General features: G+C 35.0%; 1 protein-coding gene across 4 annotated transcripts in view; it reads right to left on the bottom strand.

Moving 5' to 3' along the window:
• The window catches only part of LOC135844022 (agrin-like), a 394,772-nt gene that overhangs the window by 273,311 nt on the left and 97,086 nt on the right, over positions 1-24,375 (bottom strand). For 3 of the 4 annotated variants that reach the window (XM_065362091.1, XM_065362095.1, XM_065362093.1), the window contains exon 2: positions 1,798-2,389. The exons of the other annotated variant lie outside the window; for it this stretch is intronic. In XM_065362091.1, the coding sequence (XP_065218163.1) occupies positions 1,798-2,047 (250 nt within the window). In that variant the 5' untranslated portion in view covers positions 2,048-2,389. The remainder of the gene's footprint in view (positions 1-1,797; positions 2,390-24,375) is intronic. 4 annotated transcript variants of the gene reach the window in all.

Raw genomic sequence — 24,375 nt, 5'->3', positions numbered from 1 at the left:
AATTCCAATACTTGCAATTTTTTTATCACAAAACAAAATCGTTAAAACAACAAAACTTGACCTTAAAACAAACAAAAAAAATGTAAAAAATTGAAGAATCACTATTCAAAAAAAGTTCTGATCCTAATTTTGGTTTTATTTCTATTATACAGGGTGTCCAGGGAGCGGTGGTATAAACTTCAGATTTGGATACAACAGGGTCCGCGACTAAGAAAAAAAGTTATCTGCAGGTGTGACCTAACTTCAAAATTGGAAGGGAAAAATACCTTTTCTAAATCCAAGAGCCAAAATCCAATTTTGACTATGGGGGGAGGTAGTACGTACTTTGAAAAATGATCAAAATTACCTATAATGACTTTTTGCCTAATTTGCAAATTAAAAAGGCTACAAATAATTTTTAATTTCAAAAAATCGCAATGAAAACAATAAATATGGAAATGAATACTAGGTATGTCAAAAAATGAATAAATTTTGATGTGATCATTTTTTGTACTCCTTGGAACTCAGAAATTGCCAATTTAATGAAATGTTTAGCAAATCAATAATTTTTGAACTCCAAAAATGTTTTAAATATTGGAGTACGAAAAAAAATGATCATAACAAAATTTGTTTATTTTTTGACGTGGTATTCATTTCCATATTCATTTTTTTCATCGCAATTTTTTGAAATAAAAAAAATCTTTGTAATCCTTTCAATTTGCAAGGTAAGCAAAAAGTTGAAATAGATCATTTTGTTAATTTTTTAAAGTACTACCGACCCTCATGGTCAAAATTGGTTTTAGGCTTTTGAATTTTGAAAACGTACTTTGCCCCTTCAATTTGCAAGATAGGCAACTTGTTCATCTTACTTTTTTTTACTCATACCAACCTGGAGTCCCGGATGTGCAGTTTGTACTTGTATGTACTACCTCTATATTTTTTTTGTTACGGTTTCAGCTCCAGCTTCAGTTTAATTATTTCAGGTGACTCTTCAATCAGATTCTTTAATTTATTTCCATGATATGTAGTTCGTTAGTCTTTTTAGATGATCACATTTCGAGTAAAAATAAACCCTCAATAACTTCAGCAAATTTTTATGTTTCCATTCACTAATTCACTTTTAATCCTACGACAACAATTTTTTTGCTCTTTCAGCACCTTGAAAGTTGAAAATGTATAGATATTTTGTAAACCAAACATCCTGCAATATGAAGACATTCGTCTCAAACATAAAATGAAAATTCTTAAAAAATTTCCATTCATCACAAAATATGTATTGACATTTTTTGCGCACTTTTCCTAGTTGATATTTCGCAGCAGCGATAACACGCTTTTGACAAATGATCGTCATTTAGCGCTCGGCTAATTTCATGCCCCGATAATCCACATACATTAACAATATCCATCGAATAATTTTTTTGCCTCGTTTGGCTTAACACACGTGACATTGGCGCTTTTATGCAGGTCGTAACGCGCGCCTACATTGCTTTGTTCGCAGACACAACGGCCAACCGGGACACAAGGGAAAGACAATTAAAACATAATTAATTTGCCGGACCGATAAAAAGCCAATGTCGTAAAAAAAACGCGCGCGGTACTTTTATTATAATCCTGATGGTAGCGAGGAAAAAAAATCTCCTCGGGGCCGCAATCTGATTAATGACATCGCGTATACAAACCTCATAGTGTTTAAAAAACTCTAACCCTTTCGATCTCATGCACACAAATAAAAGTTTCCTTTTCCACCTCATCTCCAGTCCGTAGAGCGCAAAAAGCTAAAGCTGAAAAAAAAGCTCAACATAACCAATTACAACGTACGTTGATTACTCGGCGCGTACGACGGCGGGCAATTTTGAAACTTGGTGCAATTTGGGACCGCATTGTTGCCAAACTGCACCAAATCCGGGTTATCTCGTTTCATGGTCAGCGTGGCCGAGCCATCTAGATCGTTCCTTACGTAACGTCCGGACCCGTATCGACGTCTATCGAAACCGAAGTCGTCGAATTCCCCATCATCGTTTCGATCTGATCGAAATCTATCCAAGCTATTGTAGTTGCGGTAACTCATCCTGATGTATTGCTCTTCGTGCGATTATGTGGGTAACTTTGATGGTAATCGTCACATTGATCTTGCGATTCATTTCTTGGCAGGTTTTCTAACACTGAGCATTGTTTTTATTCTACTCAGTGAGTTTATCTTATCGCAGTCTAAATAACGATTTATCTTACGAAGATTTTGAACTAAATTGCTAAAAAAAATTTTTTAAAAAAGTAAAAAAATTGGAAGACTATAGGACAATGATTTTTAGAAAAAATACCATCGATGGAATTCTCATTGCTACGTCGGCTCAACGTATGATATACTTCGTTCGCGAAAACACGCAGATACACAACAAACGAGTACACGTACCTGAAACATACAAACAAAACGAAAATTTTAATTAATTTTACGCCGTGAAAGTTCGTCGAGAGGTTAGGTAGTATTACATGAAATTCATGCTTTTTACATTATTATGCTAACTTCTCCTTCACGTCTCCTCACTTCTATCACGGACTAACCTTATATTCTTCTGAAACAGAAAACTTACTTTTTTTCCTCTTCAAACTGCAGAGCACTTATTTTAGCATACGAGAAAACGTAAATTCTCAAACTCGTCGAGTTTTTTTTTTTTTCGTTCACGAAAGTGAAAAATGCTATGTTAGCGAGTCTCGTAAGTGTTTAAAAGTAAATTTGCGAAATTCGACGAATCTCTAGGGACCCACCGGTATAATTATGGAGATTCGTTCAGTTTTAATTATCAATTGACTTCACAAATGAAAATAACTATTCTGAAAACAAACATGTGGAAGGTAACTATTGTAAAGATACGTAAACTAGTTCCAAAGAAAGTTGAGAATGTTCTATAAAAAAACCCACCAGAAGATCATGATCAATAAATCAATTAAGTACCTATACTTAAATCTAAAAAATGTTCACAACAAAATCTTTCAAAAATCGCCCACAAATGAACTTGCATGCGTGAAATTAGGTCAGACTCATCGAAAAGTTCATCTAAAAATATCTTTTTAAGTTCATCGAAAGCTATAAGCCAAAAATCTAAAATCGAGAAATCAACCAATAAAAACTTCATCCAAAATCTTCAACATAATTATTATAATCTCATTCAAAAATTGAAAAATTTTGTCATGATTTTTTACCATGAAATTCAGTCCCAATTGTTTCAAAATTGAGCAAAAAATTCATCCGCAATCGATTGAAAATTAATACGCGAAATGAGAAAACTGAGGTCAAAACAAGTAAACATTCGTGGTGATTTTAAAAAAATACACTTTTCAAAGCATAATTGTTTTGTAACTAAAATAATACGTACATATTTCTTATCCAATTCATTTTCTGAAACACGTCATTAAGTAGATAAGTTTTCCCTCAAGTGCCAGTCAAGTTTGTACGAGTTTGGAAAAGATAGAATTTTTGGAAGAAGTGAATTTAGTTAGTACTACATATTTTACAGATCTCAAAAGTTGACAATAAAAACCTTCGAGAGCCAAAACAGGGTCAAAATATCCTCTCTTCCCCTTCGGGCAAAAAATCAACTCAATAAATATGTAAATTATAATTTCATGTTCAAAAAAAGTGAGAGCAACGTTTTGAAAATTTAAAAAAATGAAAACTTCAAACTCACAATTTACTTTTTCATTTTCAAATTAAAAAAATTCACAATTTATTTTTTCATTTTTAAATTTGAAAAAAACCTTTACACATCTTTTGACGCTTGAATAAAAAAAAATTGAATGTGTTTTGATCGTATATTTATTCACATGGGATCTAACGGAATTTTGTTTAGAAAATCACTACTTTTTTCAATTTATTTTTTCATCTAAATTTTTATAAAGCTCTCCACTCAACCCCCCCCCCTCCTAACAACACACAAAAAACTGATAGGGTATCCGCTATTATTGACAAGCCATTTTCCTTGACTTTTCCAGATTTTCCAGATCACTTTTTTTCAATTTTCTATACTCACCGTCACCTCATACTTTAATTTAAAGAAAAAGTGGCCGGAGGGGTGAGGAAAGTTTTTCTTCAAACTGGATAACTGGTACATCGAGAGGCATAAAAACGATCCTTTTTTTGCGTTAGGATGAGGAGTTTACTTTATGGCTTCTAAAATTTTAGAATTTGAACGTTTTTTTGAAGGAAGTTGATTTTGAAAAAGAAAACAGAACAGACCCAAGCGAGAGCGAATGCTCATGAAAATTTGTTTTTCCTGAGACATAAAAACGATGTTTTTTTATGAATAGTTTATTTTTTGACTTTAAAATTTGATTTTGTAAAAGAAATATTCATTTTGATTTAAAAAAAAAAAACAACCAGCTCGAGCAAAGCGAGGGCAAAAGATTTCGAAAATTTGTGTATCGAGAAGTAAAAAATAATGCGTTTCTTTCTTCACTGGTTCATATCCGAAATTTGCAATGGATCGTTTTTTCAAAATTTCAGGTATTTTTCGTGAAAATTACTAAATTTCCTGACTTATCTGTGATTTTTCCACGTTTTCCAGGAGAATGGACACCCTGATCAACTAAGTCAAATTTTTCACAGGAAAATTTTCAAAAAGATTGAAATGGAAGAAAATTTGTATACAAAGTATTTTTTAATTTCAATCAAAATTTGCTACCCATTTTTTTTTGACATTTTTTTATACTGGGCGTGTATAATTGCCAGGATTTTTACGCCCAGTTTCGAGGGGTTAGTCTAGATTTGGTTTGAAAGATTGATTTCTTTGATGTATTTAAGAATGTTTTCCATCTGCTTGATATTGTCAGGAATTGCGGGGTTTTTTAAAATCACTTCTTTTCCCCTAATTTCACAACTTTCACTACCTGTTAAATAGGTACTCTGATTTAGGACAAAATTTTAGGAAATTTTTTTCAATTGGTTCTTTTTAATTTTTAGTTTTTTCAAAACCAAAAATGATTTTTCATGGATTTTTGTAGGTAGTGGTTTGAAAAAATAACCAAACGCCAGCCCTGAACGGAATTCACTAAAAATTGGGAAATCACTCATTATCTACGGAAGGCTCGAAATGGACATCAATACGCGAGTATCTGGAAATCTACTAAAAATAATGAAAAATTGTTTAAATCATGAAGAAATCCAACAAAAAGACAATTTATTAACACATTAAAAAGGTTACCAAATTGAGGGGGAAAAAACTTGAAACAGCATTGAGAATGCTTTCAAATAGGTACAGAAGTGAAAGTGACTAAACCAGGTCATTCGAAGCACACGAAATGAAAATTAATCAAATTTTAGCAGTCGGTCGACAGAAACATGAAAATTGCTAAGCAAAGAAATTCACTCACTTCGCACCAACTCTCCACTTTCGAGCTTATTACTGTATTGAACCTGTCAACGGGATCGAATTTAATCAAAAGTAATCCCCGTTTATACGCTTAGGTAAAATAAAAATTCAACAAGAATGACCACGGTTCATATGGCGTCCAAACGTGCCTCATCTGAGGATTTTCAAAAAGATGACGGCGATCGTACGTCAAAAAGACGTCGTCAATACAACGAAGAAAATGAAGACGGCGACAAAGACGCCGGTGGTTTCGCCAATGAAGATGAAACCGAAGGCGACATGGAGCTAGCGGGCGAAGAGGCCGAAACCGCCAAAGATACGAAAAAACACATCCATCCGTGTATTTGCGACTTGGATGTACGTCGTCGGGCCAGAATCGAACAATTTTTGAGAAACAAGCAAATACAACAGACCAGGTACGAAAAACGAGTTAAAGAGATCGAAGAGGAGCTGGAACGTCTAGAAGAAGAACGTCTGGCACGCGAACGAGAGCTGCAAGAACAACAGGAGTTATTCGGCGACGAGTACGAGGTCGTAGGTAAGAAGAAAAAAAGAAAGAAGCGTTCGGCCCGAAGAGCTTCGATGGTTTCGTTGGGTGTGAAACAAGTCATCAATTGGAAGAAACAGCCTAAGCATCCGGTCAAGCATAACGGTGCGAGTATGCTACGTAAAGAATTCACTTCGTATTGCGGTTTATCCGAGTGTCCTCCGTCGCCTCCTCTCACCATCGATTATCGTAAAAAACCGAATTTCGATATCAGAGCTACTCACGCTTTCGAACTCCGAACGCAGACCAACGTCAAGCTGAAAAAGTTTCTTATCGACAGCGAAGATAAAAGACCACGATTTGATACACCTTACTACGTGTGAGCAGCATATCTCAAATGCTCTAGGATTGTCGTTATTATTTATAAACACACAAGTGTGCGTAATAGGTAATACATGGCGTTGTCCTACTATTTCGATCAGTTTGCAGAAGTAGACGAAAAGCCAAGTACCATGAGTATGAATAGAGGTTCCATCGTAAAATTGCATAAAAAGTTTCACATACGGTAACAGGTTTTCTGTTTAGTCATCTTTTTGAAAAATAAACGTTTGTGTTTTTGCAGATGTATTTACGTCCAAAGTTCATAAAGCTCTTCGTTTTATAGCCCCCGATATGCTGCAACTTTCACTCAGCCTGGTTTTTCACAGGCTCGGTAACCGAATGAAAAAATTTAATTACTTCGCCAATTTGTATTCTACTTTGCAAAGGCAACACCCCTGTAAGGCAGCAGCAAGAAGTAGAACTCGATAGATGGTTTGGAAAATCCCCGAAAAACTTTAATCGGGCGACACAGAACAGCCTCGCAGAAATATTTTTTTCTCGCAGCAGCGCGGCACAGAGCTGAAAAGAGGCAAATTGTAAATACCTTTTAAGAAATGGCAAAACGTTGACATGGAAAACTTCAATTTTTTGCACCATTTACTTTTTGTAATTAAAACCGAAATTCGAAGTAATTAAAAGCTAAAGGTAAAAAGCTTTATAATTAACCGAGTTTCGTCGTTCTGGATATTTTTTTTCTCCGCTTTCCACTCTGCTCTGATAAGAATGAGGATGTAAAGAGAGAAAACGAACGAGGAGCGATTCTGTTCGCTTGTTTTTTATTCTATTGCGAGAAAAACAACTTTCTTGCGTTTTCTGTGTGTTCCAACAAAGCTCGCGCAGGGACGCGCAGAGAAAAGGAATTTAATAATCCGGGGCCAGAATTGTTTCTCGAAACGTTTGCAAAAAAGTTGATGAGGTTTTTAAATTTTATTCGAAACTTTTCCTCGTTCTCGTCGCAAATTCGACTCGTGTATACGGATTTAAATTGACGAAAGGCAACGGCTAACCAGTTTTTTTCTATCGCCCAGGATTGGTTTCCAGGCGGGAGGGGAAATTACAAAGGTATATTGAGAACGCTGCAGCAACAAGGCAGGCAGAAAAAATACGATGAAGACGATAATTCGGCGTTTGTTAACGAATTACGCCGCTACAGCTGCAGCCGAGCAAGCGAACGCGATATTCACGGTGTTAAGCTTACTTTAATTCATTCTTATATAAAGTTTCCTTTTTTTTTTCAAGTCGACTTTTTTCGTGCTATATTTTTTTTTCTCTCATCCTTCGACGAAGAAATGACGGAATAACGAACGTGATATGTTTACTAAGGATATCCATAATTCATTCTTTTTTTTCGACGAAGTTGCCGACATCGTCGTCGCTCGATTATACTTTGTGTTAGATTAGTTACCTCGAGCGTTTTATCTTTAAACCGCAGAAGATGAAATATGCTAATATTTTTTTTTCTTACTCTTCATAATCGCCGCCGCAATCGAAGCACGGATTTTAAGATTCTAAAAGGCGCGTATACCGAATTATAAAAGTATCGATTCGGCAAGTGATCCAGAGAATAGTTCCGGGGTTTTTATACTCGTTTTTTTGTACCGTGTTTCGAAGAATGGGCGAAGAATTTTTAAAAAGTAGAACAGATCGGAACTGCGAATGGCTTCAAACATCTGCGAGAAGAATGGAGAAAATTTTAAAGCCACAGAAACTGCAGAGAGACCAGAGAATTTCCACCTGACTGGAAAAAATTGGATATAAACTGGTCAAAATTTTTCATCAGATGAAAAAAATGCAATTTTGATAAAAATAAAAATGCCTTAAATGCATTACAGATGAGTCCACTGGAAATTAATAGCTAAAATAATGGATTGAATTTTAGAATGGTGTAAAAGTGTAACAAAAATAATTTTGAAACAAAAATTTCCTTAAAATAACAAAAATAATCAATTTTCCACCAACTGGCCAGTGTATGTAGTTGCAAGAAGCCTTCAAAATGCAGGACTTTTGCAGAATCTTTCTCAAAATTTCTAAATAAGCTCCTTTAGTACAAAATTTTTCATATTTTCACCTGGTTTGAACAAAACACATTTCCAATACAAAAGTCAAAAGTTTATTTTTTTCTTCAAATTATCAGTCAAAATCGAGGGGGGGGGGGTGTCCTCTTTTAGTTGAGAGTCTCCATTTTGAAACGGATTTATTTGTATTTCAAATCATTCATAAAAAAATTTGGTTAAAAAAAATTGAAAAAAATAAATTTTTCAATTAATGCATGGGTCAAATGATCAATTATTTTACAAAAAAATCGATTTTTTTCTTTCAAAAATATGTACATTAAAGCGAAAATAAGTAAGTAAAAAAATTGAAATTTTTTTGAGTTTTCTTAACTTGCAAGGAAATGTGTTTGAATTTAGATTTTTACGGGTTTTGCTTTATCTATTTAACCTGTAAAAAAAGAAAAAAAGCTATATTTTTGCTGATTGCAAAAAATCATGCACAAATTTAAGAAAATGTAGATAAATTAATCGATTAATCAATTTTTTAACGATTTTTTAAGTAAGTAAAATCAATTAATTGACTATTGATTGATTTTTTTTTGAAAAAACTGATCGATTTTTCGATTTTTGAAAAAATTGATTTTTCCCAACACTACAATAAGTCACAAAAAATCAACGTCGAATATTGGTCTTATTTTTTTCAATTTTTTTCAAATAATTCAATTTTTTGGCAAAATTTGGCACCTCCTAAAACATTAATACTTAATTAGTCGAATTTCGATCACTTATAAATTCCCACGTTAATTCAAAAAATATTATAACTTCACCATATCAAATTTCAATGAACCCAAATTGAAAAAATACCGATGTGCTGAAAGAAAAAAGTTTGAAAAAAAAACAATACAATAAAATAAAAAAATCCACCCTTTTTCTAAACGATGAAAAGAAAAAACCACGCCACAATTTCCCAATTGCAAACCTTCGCTAGCAAAAACACCAAAGACCATTTCGAAAAACAACAGCCAAGCTATAAAAAAATTCGTAGATACCAGTTTAGCACTTTTAACCTCTCTCCCTCCCTCTAAACTATTTTTGATTCGATAAATCCCCAAAATCTTCCATTCGACGAGAGCATTTCCAACAAGTGAAATCCGTCTATACATTTCCTAAATAAAATCGTTTACCATCTTGCAAGTCGTACATTCGAAGACCCTATTTATACAATATCTTCGAATAGCCAAAATAAATAAAAACTTTATACTCAGCCGTCCACAAAAAATACAAAAAATTCTCTCTCTCTTTAAAGGTTGGTTTCTTCAAACAAATAAAAGTAAGCTAAATGATTTGAAATATACAGAATAGGTAGGTACCCTGTTGGCCTAGTAAGTATAGCTTTTATCGTATGATTATTGATTACAGAAATGGAAACAATAAAGCAAGAAGGGAAAAAATATTTAAAAACTCGACCTCAGCGTAAATTAATGAAATATTATTTTAAAAAAACACATACAATTCAAAAAACTCATTTCTTTTTAGAGGAATTCGTAGATGCAAAATCACAGAGTTGAAATCAATCCTGAAACTGTTCTGACCAATTGAGATCAAAATTATAATTTTAAAACAACACTTACTTACCTCTTTGATTGGTCATTTTTCCACCCATTAAATATCTACACCTTTCAAACTTATTCAACCACATAAATAATTCTGATGATAAGACTCCTTCAAACCTTGTATAATTTTCTGGTCTCATCATTAAAACGTTTAAAATTACTAGTACCCGAATAATTTTTATAGGAAAATTCAAATGAGCAGGGATTATCATTTAAAGGCCACCAAGTCCAAATATCAGTTCATTTTTTCGATCTGATCCTTCTTGCCATCTTTCCTCATCAGTTTCTCAAATATGGTCAAAATTCAAAAAAAAAAAAAATCTTTAAAATTTCAATGTAATCAGTTTGAATCATTTTATTGTCGAAAGAATTATATTAAACTGATTATCCAAAGCTTTGCCCACCCCTCCCTTCTCCAACTACTCACTTTAAGCTACAGGTCTCGTAAACAAAAAAAAAACACCACTTCTAAATAATGAATCAACATAAAATGACAAGAGTATTTTTTGGTCATTCTTGGATTTACAACAAACGCCAAATTAAAAAACTTTCAAGAACGAGAACAAACTATAACAGTAAGATTTACCTTTTGGGAATTTTTTTCACGACTTGAAAATTGCTAAAGACCTGGAATCGTCCATTATAAAAAAAATATTAAACGAATTATATTGTAAAACCAAGTAAACTTTACAAAATAAAACGGCATGAATTCGACGTAAAATTTTTTCAAGGTCGTAGAGTCGATTCGAACGCTTTTTTACGATACCTTCGAGATACTAATGACGACGAACGTCTCGACGAATGTATTGAAAATAGGGGAGAAAATTTTATTGGGAAATTTTTTCATTTGCTAACAAAAAGTTCGACGTAAATTTCATCTAATCTGGTCTTTGAAAAAAATAACGAGAGTAAGGACTTTCTTTCAAAAAAAAGAAACCACGTGACCAGCTCTTTTCTCTTTTCCACTCTTTTAAAAGTGGAAAAAATTACTATCAAGAAGAGGAGCATTCAACTGTGGGCAATTTAAGAAAAGTTGTTGTAAATCGTATAAAAACTTTCGAATGTGTGTTTCTTCTTTAAAAACGTGGAGAGGAGGAACGAGGGGGATGTGAAACGACGCGTGTAAACAAATCAAGCGCGCTACTTGAATCGTAGGCTTCTTTTTTCAAATGCTTGACCAATCAACGATACATGTATATGGCGTAGTGAGGGTTTCAATTATGAATATGTTCAATTTAATAACTAAAAGCGATCTTATGACTGATTCTGTGGATATTTCGAAGAATAATTTCTGCCAAAAGAACTACATATTTCTGAAAATGCTTCATCTTGAAGGACCACTCCAGATATCGAATGAGTTAAAAAATTAGGCATAGTACCCAAAAGTCACGCTATTCAGACTCAGATGCAAGATTCATTCACTCAAAGCTTATCGCGGCTCGGTTTTTGCACCCTTTAGATGTTGATACGACAAAGAAGAGTGGTAATAATTCAATACGTCTATATAGAGAGAGTAGAATTTATAAACGATAATCGCTAACAAAGATGCTTATGCTAACTACTTAAGAGGGAGAATCCTCTTTAAGGCCACTAGAAGAGGTATAGGGCAACGAAAAGACTTTGCAACTATTCGTCGTATTGCATGTACGTGTAATTTGGCGGTCGTATGAAGGCGATAGGCGCAACCAGCGGCACAAGGAGAACTATTTTAACAATTAAAGTTGGTATATTTTGTCGCTGATTTACGAGGCCATTACTACGGGCGATGTTTGGAAATAGTTTAGGATATGGCGAGCCAACGACTAACTAGCCTCGTGTAGAATATCTATAATTTATAGCCGGTGTCATCGAAAAAACTGATAGTTTGTGCGAAATTACAATATCGCGTCCATCTGAAGTATGCGAACACCGAGTGGGATTAGCGGTACGTCCCGTCATCGTTGTCGAGCTTTTCCAGTCATGTACCCTTCTACTAAACAGAGGTAAAGGGGTTGGAAAGTGGTAATTTTATTGCTCCGATTTGGTACAACGTTTCTTGACTGTTTCAGGTGGAAATATTGTCAACGTCGGTTATACGTTTGTAAAGTTGGTATTTTTTGTGTTTTTTTCCTCCAGAGAGTTAAACGAAAAGGGAAGAGGGAGGTCGTGTCGTAGTAAAAATTTAATTAAGAAGCTTAACATGGTCGGGAAATACCATAGGATTAATTTCAATTTAATACACATTGTTGGTGGATAAAGACGGGGTGAGATGGCAAGATGTACATTACATATGTATACTGGAATGAAACCTGCACGAAGAAGTGGAGCGAGGAAGGAGTATGGTTAAATACACAATATGTACGAGTATGTATGTTATAAGCGGTATTGTATGGTGTACATATTACGTACGCGGTTACAATGGTATTACAACGGATTCAGAATGAAAGGGGGCTGAAGGAAACGAAGCCAGAGTAACCGTTTGGACGATATATATTTGCGGTAGTTGTGGCGACAGCAAGGTTGGCAGTACTGGGCCAAGGAAAACACAGTCTGTGTACAGTGTAGGGCTCGAGTGTAACCAGATGAAGATTTCGAATGACATAAATTCTGCATGCGAACGTTAGTCATTTTGAGAATGGTTGAGAAAGAGGTTTAGAAGGAATTCGCGTGTTTTTACGACCCTATTATGATGGCTTAAAAAGATGCCTCGTGCCTCATGCATTCGGCTAATTTGCTTATTTGTCGTAGTTTGATAAAATGAGTGATGATGGATTGTGAGAAAAAAATGAGAGCTTTTTTGCTTCTTTTTTCACTGCTGTCATTGCACTAAAATTTCAATTCACGTGGCTACAATGACCAGACATTAGCTGTTTTAAGGGGAATTACGCATTTAATGTTGAAATCGTGTTCTTCATCTACATTATTTACATTTTCAAACCCAATAAGAAATTTGGTAATTAAAGGTCCTCGAGTCCCGATTAGCGCAATGGCAATTCTAAAATTGCCATTTGTCACTTTTTTGGCAAATGGTTGGCAAAATGAAAATGGAATAATTTTGCCAATACTTTTGCCTAGCTTTTGCCAATATTTTGACATTATTGGCAGAAGAGTGGTAAAACTTGGATTAAAATGGAAAACATGACAAAATTGCCAACAATGGCACTTTTGAAAATCGTTGCAGAACAGATGACACTCTGTTTATGCTAGTTTTGACAAAAATTTGCCAACATTGACAAAACCGTGGCAAAAAAAACGATTTTTTCAGAAAAAAAATCATATACTTGAATGAGTTTTGAACAAAAAATTTTGAATTCACCTAAAATATCCAGAGAAGACATGAGTCTAGCCACAGGAATTTTTTCAACAATTTTTGACCTCGCAGGGGAGAGATATTGACAAAAAAAATTTTAAACCGCCACATCTCCAAACTTAATTCAAGCACACAAAATTTTTTTCTTCCAAGAATATACGTGCATGAGTAGGTCTAGGTACTACCTACATGTAAATTTGAAATTGAAATTTTTTTCAAATTTTTTCTCCAAGTGGGTAATTTTTAAGAACTTGAAAAACACTCAAAAATGTGTTTTGTGTGTCATGACACCTTCAAAAAAAGCGAAATGTACTGCCAGTGATGTGATGTAGCTTTGAAATTTTGCGTGAAGGCCTCTAAAAGTAGAAGAATATCAAACAACTTCTTGAATACCTCAATTTGAGCCAATAGACACCCCCTCTGGCCCCTCCCCCAATTTTGGGCGAAAGTAGATTAACAATATGGGTATGGTTATCACATGAATCGAACCCGCTGAATACGAATATGAAGTTAGATTTGCAGTTGATTTTCCTAAGGGCCACATTGAGGAAGGAGGTTGCCCAAAAATTGAATTTTTTGTGAAAAATGCTTCATTGTAGCGCTATTTACGTCTTGATCGGAAAGGTTGCATGGAATAAATACGCCATAGTGAAGCATTTTCACAAAAAAATTCAATTTTTGGGCAATCTCTTCCCTTCCCAATGAATTCAAAATTCTTTGATAAAAACTTGTTGAAAGAATGATTTTTTCTTTAAAAAAATCATTTTTTTGCCATTGTGGACAAGGGGATGGGGCGAGGGAAATTTTTTTGGGTCCGACATTGTTTTTAAAGGTACCCAACAATGTTTCATCAAAATTTCAAAAATTTGAGGGCAGGGCATATCACTTAGTTCACCCAGTAGTACCATAATGAAAATTTAAAACATTACAACGCGATGACAAACAAATATATTCTTTTAACGCACATACCATAATAGTGTAGGCATAGTGTAGTGGTTAGGGCATCTGGTTAGGAATCACAGAGACCCAGGTTCGAATCCCCGTTAGGTAGGTAAATAGTTCAGGGATTTTTCGTAGGAAGAGTTGAGCTGAAAAAATACTTCAAAGTGTATATATGCCAGATTGCAAATCAAAAATCAGAATTGCACCTTCCAACCCCCTCATTTTAATTTTTGAAAATTAAGTTCTGAAATATAATCGCCAAAAAACTGCCACCAAATGGTAAAAATAATAATGCCAAAAAACTGCCATTATTTTGCCATTCAATGTCAAAGACCAACCTTTTGCCATAATGGCAAAGCTGTAATGCTGCACGCTCATTGGCTGGAGCTTTGCCATACGCTAACCATTTTTTTGCCATTAGTACACTTTTTGGCAATGGCAAAATAATTTGCCATCAGCGCTAATCGGGGTAGTTCTAAAGCCTTTTCGAAAAATGGAAAAATGCGCAGAATAATTTTAAACAAAAGTTTAACATAGTCTCATAATCTGATTATAGTTTAAGGTACCTAATTTATCTGGTTGACAAAGAAATAAAGAAGCTGCCTACCATTAAAAATTGATCCAAAACATCACATTGAATGATTTTTAAAGGAGGAGGGGAAAGATGATTTATAGAAAATTTTTCAAACTTCCTCCACCTCCTGAAGAAAAGCAAAACAAAATTGGTCAACTCGTCAAAAAATTGTAATGATGTAAAAAATTTCAAAAACAATTGGTAATTTTTAAAAATCTTAATTTTCCTCACAACTCTAAAAACTCAAGATAGTATGGTTATCGTTTGCTTTGTTTGTAAAATTGGAGATGTGCAGTTGAAAAAAGTAGATAGTAAAATTGCAAAATTGCATCAAAGGATTGCAGTCAAAATTTCGGATCTGAGATCCGCTTACGTAACATCCAGATGGGACCTTGAATTTTGAAAATTGTGTTTTGAAGAGTCATCGAACTAACAATAAACAACTTATTGTTAGCGTCTTTGCATCCATTTTTCATAACTGCTGAGAAATTTAAGAAAAAGCTGTCTTAGAGCCTTCAAAAAAAAATTGATTTTTGAAGAATTTTTTTGAGTACACGAACAAATGAGATTTTTTAAAAAACAATTAGGTACCTACATACGACCTACGTACCTAAACATGAAAAGTTATCGCCCATGGTTTTTTGGGGGCGAAAGAAGGGTAAAGGTAGCAAAAATGGTTCGCACTGGAAGTGAAAAAAAAAATCTTGGATTTTGACAAAAATTGATGAGAAATTTTACTCCTTAGTAAGTAGTGAGCTAAACCAAGGGTCCTCAAATTAGACTAATTTTTGTTTGAAAAACAAGGGTTTATGCCATTTTTGGATTCTATTACTTTTCTTGTGACAAACTCCAGTCCCCTCTCCGCCCTCGCTCAAGGTGTGATTCGAGTTTCTGAATCTCACTGATCCATTGACTTTGAAATTCAATTCCACTTCAATTCTTCTAAAAAAGACTCAAAGATTGGCAGACTGAAAATACTTTGATTTTTTCATTAATTTTATAGTTTTGAATTCCAGCACTGAAAGGACCTTCTTCGGTTTTTTTTTAAAAGTAGGTAGTCAAATTTTTGAGATGAAATAAATGTTACATCATTATATTTTCATTATAAAAATTGAATTTTTGGAGGAAAAAATTGACGGTCTCATAAAAACAAATGAAGAGAATCCTTCAAGTTTGGCTTTCTTGAACAATTCTTCTAGCCTACAAAGTCATTTTCAAGTTTCTGGAGAACATTGAAATCATGTCGAAGGCGTCAAAATGGCACTAGTGATTGTTTTCAAGCCAATTGGTATAATTAAGTCACGCCAGACTGAAAGCAAAACTTTCTAGAAACGTTGAGTGAAATTTTTTTTTCTGCAATTAAAGACTTTTTTTAAAAAAAGAAACCACGGCATTTTAATGATTGTGAAAGCAAACGGTTTATTGTAAATTTCAATTTTAAAAAGTAGTTAGTTTTTTTTTTTTTGCAATTTCGACAGAAAATGCCGAGTTACTCAAAATACTCTAATTCTCTTTTTTTTCAATTTTTTTTCAAAATTTAATGTTTTTATGCATTTTGAAGCAAAAAAAAAATCTGATTGTCAATACTTAAGACTTTCTAAATAGCCTTGCTTCTTACTGAAAATTGTCGCGTTTTCGCAAAAAAATAAATCACCAAAACTCTTGTTTTTCCGACAAAGATTAAACAAAATTATCTTTTTTTTTGAAAATAATAGTCGAACATTCTGCTAAAATTGCCAGTTTTGCTTTTGGCCAAAAATTTGTCAAAAACACTTGTTTTTTCAAATTTTGACAAAAATTCTCGCCTTCCACCAAAATTGCTAAAAAAAACTGTCGCTTATGCAAACAATTTCAACAAGTTTCACTTTTATTTAAAATGTGATTTCTTCGCCAATTATTGCCAGAAGTTGCAGATTTTTACTAAAATTTTCAAATTTTTGCTTTTTGACAAAAATAAAAAATCTTGCTTTTTAGCAATGAAAGATTTTCACTCTTTTCTCAAAAAGTATCCAAAATTTGTTTTTCTGGCAGAAATAGCTGAATAAAACTAAACAGTATCACTTTTTCACTAATGATTCTCAAAAAGTCCTACTTTTTGTTGCGATAGTCAAAAGTTCTCGCTTTTTAGCAAAATTGCAAGAAATAGTCATTTTTTTACAAAAAAATTCCAAAAAAGTCCAATTTTTGCCAAAAATGTTCAAAAAGTATCACTTTTGCCAGTGATTTTCCAAAAATCATACTTTTTGCAAGAATTGTTAAAAATTCTTGTTCTTTAGCAAAATTGCTAAAAATGGTAATTTTTTTGCAAAAAAATCCAAGAAGCTTATATTTTTCCAAAAATTTTGCTTTTTTGCCAGAAATTTCCAAATACTTAGTATAATTTTTTTGGTAAGGTTTGGTTAAGTATTTGTTCGATCTTTTTTGGTTGCTGAAATTGCTTCTTTGTGGGAAAAATTGAGTAATAGCCCTAAGTTACTAAATACCCCCCAACGCGGTTTGTCCGTGAATGGAGGAATTGGTGCAAGCAGTTGAAAATACATTTCAGCATAATTCAGGACTGAAGGGAGAGAGAGTATCATGTCTTGTACCTGAGATTTCTACCACGGTCTGTTGACGTCATTTCACACTTTTCCCATTACTCATCTATGAACTTTGTGAGGAAAAAAAGGTAAACGACAGCTCCGTCTAAGCTATTAGCATGATTATTAAAATGTATATGAAATGTACCTTGCATCAAAGCATCTCTACCTGATCTGTAATTAAAAAATAATCTATGTAAACGTTTAGTAGGTAGATGCCCGTACGTATAAAGTGTAAAAAAAAAGAGGTACACAGATAGGGTGATTGAAGGGGAAGAAGGAGGCAAAAGGAAAAACTACAACGAATGAGAAAAAGCTTATTATAACGTTAGGAGGCGCGATGAGACGGCGGAAGAGGAAGAAGCGTCGAGTACCCATTGAAAACTACCATACGTTAGCGGAAACTGTAAGAACAAAATGTCAGAGGTAAAGTGTCAAAAAGATAATAAATAACAGTTTTACTACGTTGTCCAGTTTCGTGTAGTCCGGCGTTCAGGCTTTTTCTGCAATTAAAGTTGGAATTTTGGGCGCTGAACCGAATACTATTCATCACCGATGCGAATATCGGAGGCGTGTATGTGTGTCGCTGGTGGCGGACCTTCATCTTCGTCGTCGTCGTTGCGTTTGTTGCTAAAAGTAGCTACAAACTATAACGCAACGAGAAAGTGGCTCTTCGCTACGTGTACACCGCTGTGTAGTGTGTAGCATACCCTATAGCCCCGCAAAACTGTCAAAATAATTTTGGCGGATTGTGTTCGCATCCGTTCGTAATCGTATATATAATAAGGCAGTGCTTTAAACGTATACGTGCAGTAGCGTACGAGCAAGTAAAAGGAATGTAGAGCGGGTGCGACTCCCGTACCGGGGATGTTTTTAACATCGCACCTTTAATGGAAATGATCTGCGGCGAATTTCAATTACGTAAAAACCGAGCAGCGGCGTTTTATTAAAAATGATAAATGATGTCTACGACGAACGTACCGACGTTCCACGAAAAGAAAACTATAGCCGAATGTTGAGACAACCTCCCCCCTCCCCCCACCAAGCATATCCCTTTGTAGCCTTCTCGTTGCACCGAAGCTCGTGAAAAATTGATATTTATTTTCAATAACATTCTCGGCCGAACCCTCCAACAGCCCCGGCAACGATTTATGTATGTGTACCTGTCACCGTGTATCCTGTGTTGTCTTTGCCCGCCGCCGCCGAGAGCATCAACAAACGACGCGATTCGATTACGAGTGTTTTCAAGAAATAAGTGAATATTTGAACGCGGTTTTTTAGTGCTTTTTTCCGGGCTAAAAAAAATCGGAAACCGGCGATCGGATAATTTGAGTGGAGTATTCTTCGTCCGCACTTTTTACGTAATAGGCGTTCGACAAAGGTTTATAATGTGGTAAAGAGAGGTAGGGCGCTTCAAAAGTATACAAAAAAAGTGTAAACAACTGTTTGTGTTGGTTGAAAAATCGATTTATTTTCAGGATGATTCATTTGGATTTTGTTCATGTGGAAAATTCTTTAGTATTTTCATGTTCGGATACCAAAAAATTCTCAATAAAAAATTGGTCACTTTTGCAAATATACTTACTTATTTTGACATTTTTTCCTGCAAAACCCTATTTGTCTGATTTTTGTCTGACAAGGGAATCTATTGGGGTGTCATCCTCCGATTTGAACAGGACCGCGATTTTTCGAAGGAACATGGTCTGAGACCCTCAAAACCAAATTTTCAGCAGCCCAACTTCATTTTTAGATTTTTGGAAAACGTTTGAAAATTAAAAATTGGCTGTTTTTGGTGATTTATGCTATTTTTTTAAAAAAGTACGTAGGTACTTGATTAGTAAAAATGATCAAAATAAGTCCTAAAACTGATATTAATTCTCCAAATCCAAATTTCAGCATTTCCAGCCATTCTGGAGCCTTCAGCGCATATTTTCCAAATCATCCAGAATTTTGAATATGCTCCAGAAGGCGTGAATATGGAGTTGGGCAGCTAAAAATCGAGTTGTGTGTTATACTTGACCTGTTTAACGAGTTTATCCACATTTGAGCCGATTTTGAGAGGTACACCTCAAGAGTGGTTTTTTGACCAGAGTTTTTCATTAATAAAAATGTCCATAAAATCAAAAGTTTCCCGTTTGCGTGGAAATTTTCGAAATCAGCGCAAATCGCTGTATTTCGACCAAAACTAACCCCTCCCCCGTCATATTTACGCCTTCTGGAGCAAATTCAAAATTCCGGAGAAAGTTAAAATTGCGCTGGAGGCTCCAGAATAGCTGGAAATGGCGAAATTCGCCCGAGGGGGGTGTTTCAGGACAAAATACAGCGATTTGCGCAAATTTCTAAAATTTCCTTGGAAACGAGAAAATTTTGATTTTTGACCATTTTCCTTGTGTAAAAATTCGGTCAAAAACCCTTTCTTGAGGTGTTCCTCTCAAAATCGTATCAAATGCGGATAAACTCGTTAAACAGGTCAAGTATAACACACAACTCGATTTTCAGCTGCCTGAGCTGCCCAACTTCATATTCATGCCTTCTGGAGCATATTCAGAATTCTGGAGAAATTGAAAAATCGCGCTGGAGGCTCCAGAATGTCTGGAAATTGTGAAATTTGGATTTCGGGAATTAATATCAGTTTTGGGCTTTCTTTTGATCATTTTTACTGATCAAGTACATACTTTTTTTCAAAAATGCATAAATCACCAAAAACAGTCAATTTTGTGTTTTCAAACGTTCGCCAAAAATCGAAAAATGAAGTTGGGCAGCTGAAAATTTGGTTTTGCCCTTGTGAGGTTGGGGAAGAAGCACCGCTTGAACGAAGGGAAAATTTTACATTGAAAATTTATTATCATTCCTGAAGTTGGAGAAATATGTTGAAACGCTGTGGTGCCAATTTTCTGGTCATTACTGCTAATTTAAAAAAAAAATCATGAAAAAATAGGTATCCAATTTTTTTTTTGATTTTTCAAGTTGGCAGTAATGACCGAAAAATTAAGACCACAAGGGTTTCAAAATATTTTTCCACCTTCAGGAATAATATATATTTCAATATTTTTACTAAATTAAAGCGAAATATTTGCGAAAAAAAAATTTCCCAAACACAAATTTACCCAAAAATGAGCGGTTTGCAAATTTTCGAGTGATCAGTAGAACCAATGAATCTCAAATACCTACTTTAATTTGGGACTGGGCCATTTTTCGAAACAGGTTAGGTAATGACAAGAGCGAAAAAAACACACGATTTTTTTGAAAATGCGCCCTCTTTGAGGACCCATTTCTCCCCCCCCCCCCCAGTAGGAGCATATACGAAGCTAAAATTTTATGCAAGGAATTTTCAACTCAAAATGAAAGTCTCTGCTGAATTTTGTCAAAATTCACCCTCTTTTTTTTGGGCGATCTGCCCTTATGTATTAGCTTACTTATTAGGTACTCTCTGCATTTTTGACAAATTATACTCGTAATTAAATTTTTACCATGCATCGAAGTTCCCCTATCCCCTTACTTTTGGTACTTTAAATTCTGGAATGATTCTTATAAGATTTTTATTATCAACGAGAAGAGAAGATTAAAAACCAGATTTTGAAGCTGTGTTCTTTTCGTTTTTCTTCACGAAATTCCAACTATTTGCGTGTGCGTAGCTACAGGTTGGGTGAATTACCGAAGAAGAAGAAAAAAAACAGAGCGCTGTTATTTATGAATATTTTAACCGCGATAACGACGAGGAAATGAAGTGAAAAAAAGAAAGTGAAATCATGAAGACATTTCGTACAGTAATTTTTTTCAGCGCCAGTTTGACGAAAGCAACGTAAAAAAATAAAAGTTTTTTTTTTCACCAACAAGTGTAAATTAAAGCATTGTATTCTAAGCAATTAAAACAAGGTTTCGTCGTTTCGTGACGAAGAATGGGAGATCCAATTGCGGTAAAACGCGTCACCTTGCGTTTTATGTATAAACGTCGAAATGAAATTAAAAAAAAAAAACAAAAAAAAAACAGGGAAACCGCGTAGTCTGTTGACATTGTTTTTCGTATCCATTCATTTATTATCAACTGATACCCTTTTTACTAAGACGAACGAATAAAAGGAAAGGAAAAGACGCAGACGCGCGAAAAGAATCGCAATGTAATTTTCAATGAAGCCGAAGATGAAACAAAAAAGAAGAATTGACGTCCGATAACGTATCTTCACAACAAAGTCACAAGATGAAGAGGGGAAAGAAGCGTAGAGGCCGAAATAAAAGAAGGTTTATGGAGTTGAAAAATTTTCCAAGATGTTTTATCCTCGACGATGCGTATATTCGGAAGATAAGATCGATCGACGAAGAGCGAAGTCTACATTTTCGCTGCGATCTTTAATCCGACTTTAAGATTGAAAATTAAAACGACGATATCACCGCAAAAGTCCCTAATGTGGCTTAAATAGCTCATTAAACTTTTTAATAAAATAATATTATTGAGATAATTCAGCGAAAATACGATTGAAGGTTGTCTTAAAGTCTATTACGGGTTCACAGCGTGCGTCAAATACGCAGATACGCGATATTTGGAGAGAAGCAGCCGAGAGTTTTGCTCATTTCCATTTGCAAAAAGTCACAAATCGTGAAGCCTCCTCTCCGAGCTCACCGTCTCGCGAAACTTAATTCCCTCGCCTCGGTTTGTCGTAATGAACGACGAAAGAGATGACGGCGGAGTGTACGACAGAAAGAGAGAGAGAGAGAGAAAAACCAAAGCTAGATTCCGCTAAATAATTTATTTTTAAGTAAGGTTTTATAAAAGTGTTTTCGCGGCGCCGGTGTTAGGAAAACTTGGGAAAATGTGATAGAGAGGGATGGGAGGGGAAAACCTCTTGCCTATGAGATAAAATCGATAATCTTAAATATTGTTTTACTCGGATGTGCAATTATTCATTAAATGTACGCGGGGTCGAGGGTAGACTGAAAAGTGTATGGGAATTGAAACGGAATTGGAAATTTTTTCTCGTTTTTTTATGGTTAAAACTTGGTTTCAAACTAGTTTACTCTCAAAGTTGCATTATTCCGTTTAGGTCACATATTTCTCGCATAAGCGCAAAAAATTATTCCTTTTCGCTGTGGGACATTTCATTATACAAAAGGAAAGTCAAATCACTATTTTAATCTCTTTCTTTTGCGCGCACAAGTTTTCCTATCACATAAAAAAATAAGGCAAACTACGTTATATTCTCGGGCGCTCCTTATATTCCTCTCCGTTGCGGCCTCCCACATCTATAATACAAACTTTGACCCGTCCCCTCGTTCGTGTGTTTTTTTCTGCTTTCTTTCAGTTCGACCTGCCCTGCTTTTTCACACCAAAAATGTAGAAGAAGAAAAAAAAGCAATCATAAACCATAAAGTTGAGCAACAACTGGCGTCTCCCCATATCTTTCTTTCACGCTTCAAGGAACTTTTTTAATATATATGGGAATAGCGAGTTAGAAAAGTTTATTATAATAAAGGCATTTTCCTAGCTACTTCTATATGCCTGTGTATATGAGTTTATATTATAAAGAATAATACGCGGGTACTACTTTCGTCGTATTTACCTGAGTTGCTTTTTTTTTATTCGTACTTCGGCTCGCGGTGCGATTCTTTTTTTTCCTCACTGATTTTTTGGGGTCGTGCTCGTCGAGGTGAATTTTTCGACAATTTGTTATCGCGTGTTTGCGCCTCTTTTTTTCTCTTCGTCGCGAATTTATTTGAGCCAGAGTTGCGAAAAGTTGTAATTGGGGCGAAGGCTACGGATGCTGGAATGAAATCAAGGGTACTTGATTTCTGTCTTGATGACATTTTTCACCTTGGTGTGAAACGAAGACGATTTTGTACGAATATTTTGATATTCATCTGAAAAATACTTTCAGAGTGAAAAATTGCGAAGACAGGTTCTCATACTTTTCTCCTCATTAGTCCCCTTGCATCAATTGATCAAATTTTTTCTGCGGAAATTTTAAATCCTTTGTTTTGTTAGATTTCGGATTTTTGACAAATTTCATTAATTTTTTTTTTCAATCAAAATAATCAGTAAATCAACCCCTCTCTCCTAACTCTGAAAAACGTCAGTTTTGAGCGATTTTGGTCATTATCAACTTTCATCCCAAACTTGGGCTCACACAGAGTATCAACCTTCACATCTACAATACTGAAATTACAAGTACTCATGTCCATAAATTTCATGAACTCTATCTAGATGAACGCATGAATTGGAAAACTCACTTCAACTATGTTAAACAGAGAGGAAACAATGCTATCAATATTCTGAAAAAACTCGGTCATTCCAGATGAGGTGCAGACAGATGGGCATTATTACGAATATATTCAAGTCACCTCTAATCCATTATTGACTACGGATCAATTATCTATAATTCAGCTGCCAAATCAGACCTAGATAAACTAAATTCTATCAGAAATCACGCGCTTTGTCTCTGTATATAGGTGCTTTCCACACAAGCCCCATCTCAAAACTACAGATACTGGACCGGCGGAATAACGACAACCAACTGCAGGCTGAGGGGAATGGAAACGGTAAAGAAAACTTGTGTAATGCAAATTTATCCCGCTGGGTGCTCTTCGCAGCGCTGACGTCAAATTCTTGAACGAAGTACCATGCAAAATACAGCGCAGCCAAGAGCATCCAGCGGGAAAAATTGGCTCTACACAAAACATCACTACCATCCTTCTTCCCTGTTGCCTGCAGATTGAAGTAAGCACTGCCAAGAGCACCCAGCCGGAGAACTTGGTGTAACACAGGATATTTTGCCAAGATGGCTGCCAGTTGGTTGTCTTATACGCAGGTCTGGTGTCTATACTCAAAACTTATCACAGAAATAGACACCATCACTCTACAAGAAAGGAGAAACTACCTTGCTCTAAAATACTATCTGAAGATTGCCATGAACCCACACCACCTGAATTACTTCAAGATTTTTCATTCAAGCCTTGAAAACCAATACTCTACCTACAAACCTTTTGGATATCACACTAGAGAACTGCTTGCCTCCAACAATATTGATTCTACCAACCTGAATGCTATCAAAGAAAAACATAATACCACCAAATCCAGTCACCTCATATCGCCTAAGCAGGAGAGAATAAGTAATTTTAGCTAGAATCTGCATAGGCCACTCCAGTAGGGTTAAAACGGGCAACCTGGCCACCTTCACGTATC

The sequence above is a fragment of the Planococcus citri genome, chromosome 4, assembly GCF_950023065.1.
Source record: "Planococcus citri chromosome 4, ihPlaCitr1.1, whole genome shotgun sequence".
Lineage (NCBI taxonomy): Eukaryota > Metazoa > Arthropoda > Insecta > Hemiptera > Pseudococcidae > Planococcus > Planococcus citri.
This window is presented reverse-complemented; position numbering and strand designations above follow the sequence as displayed.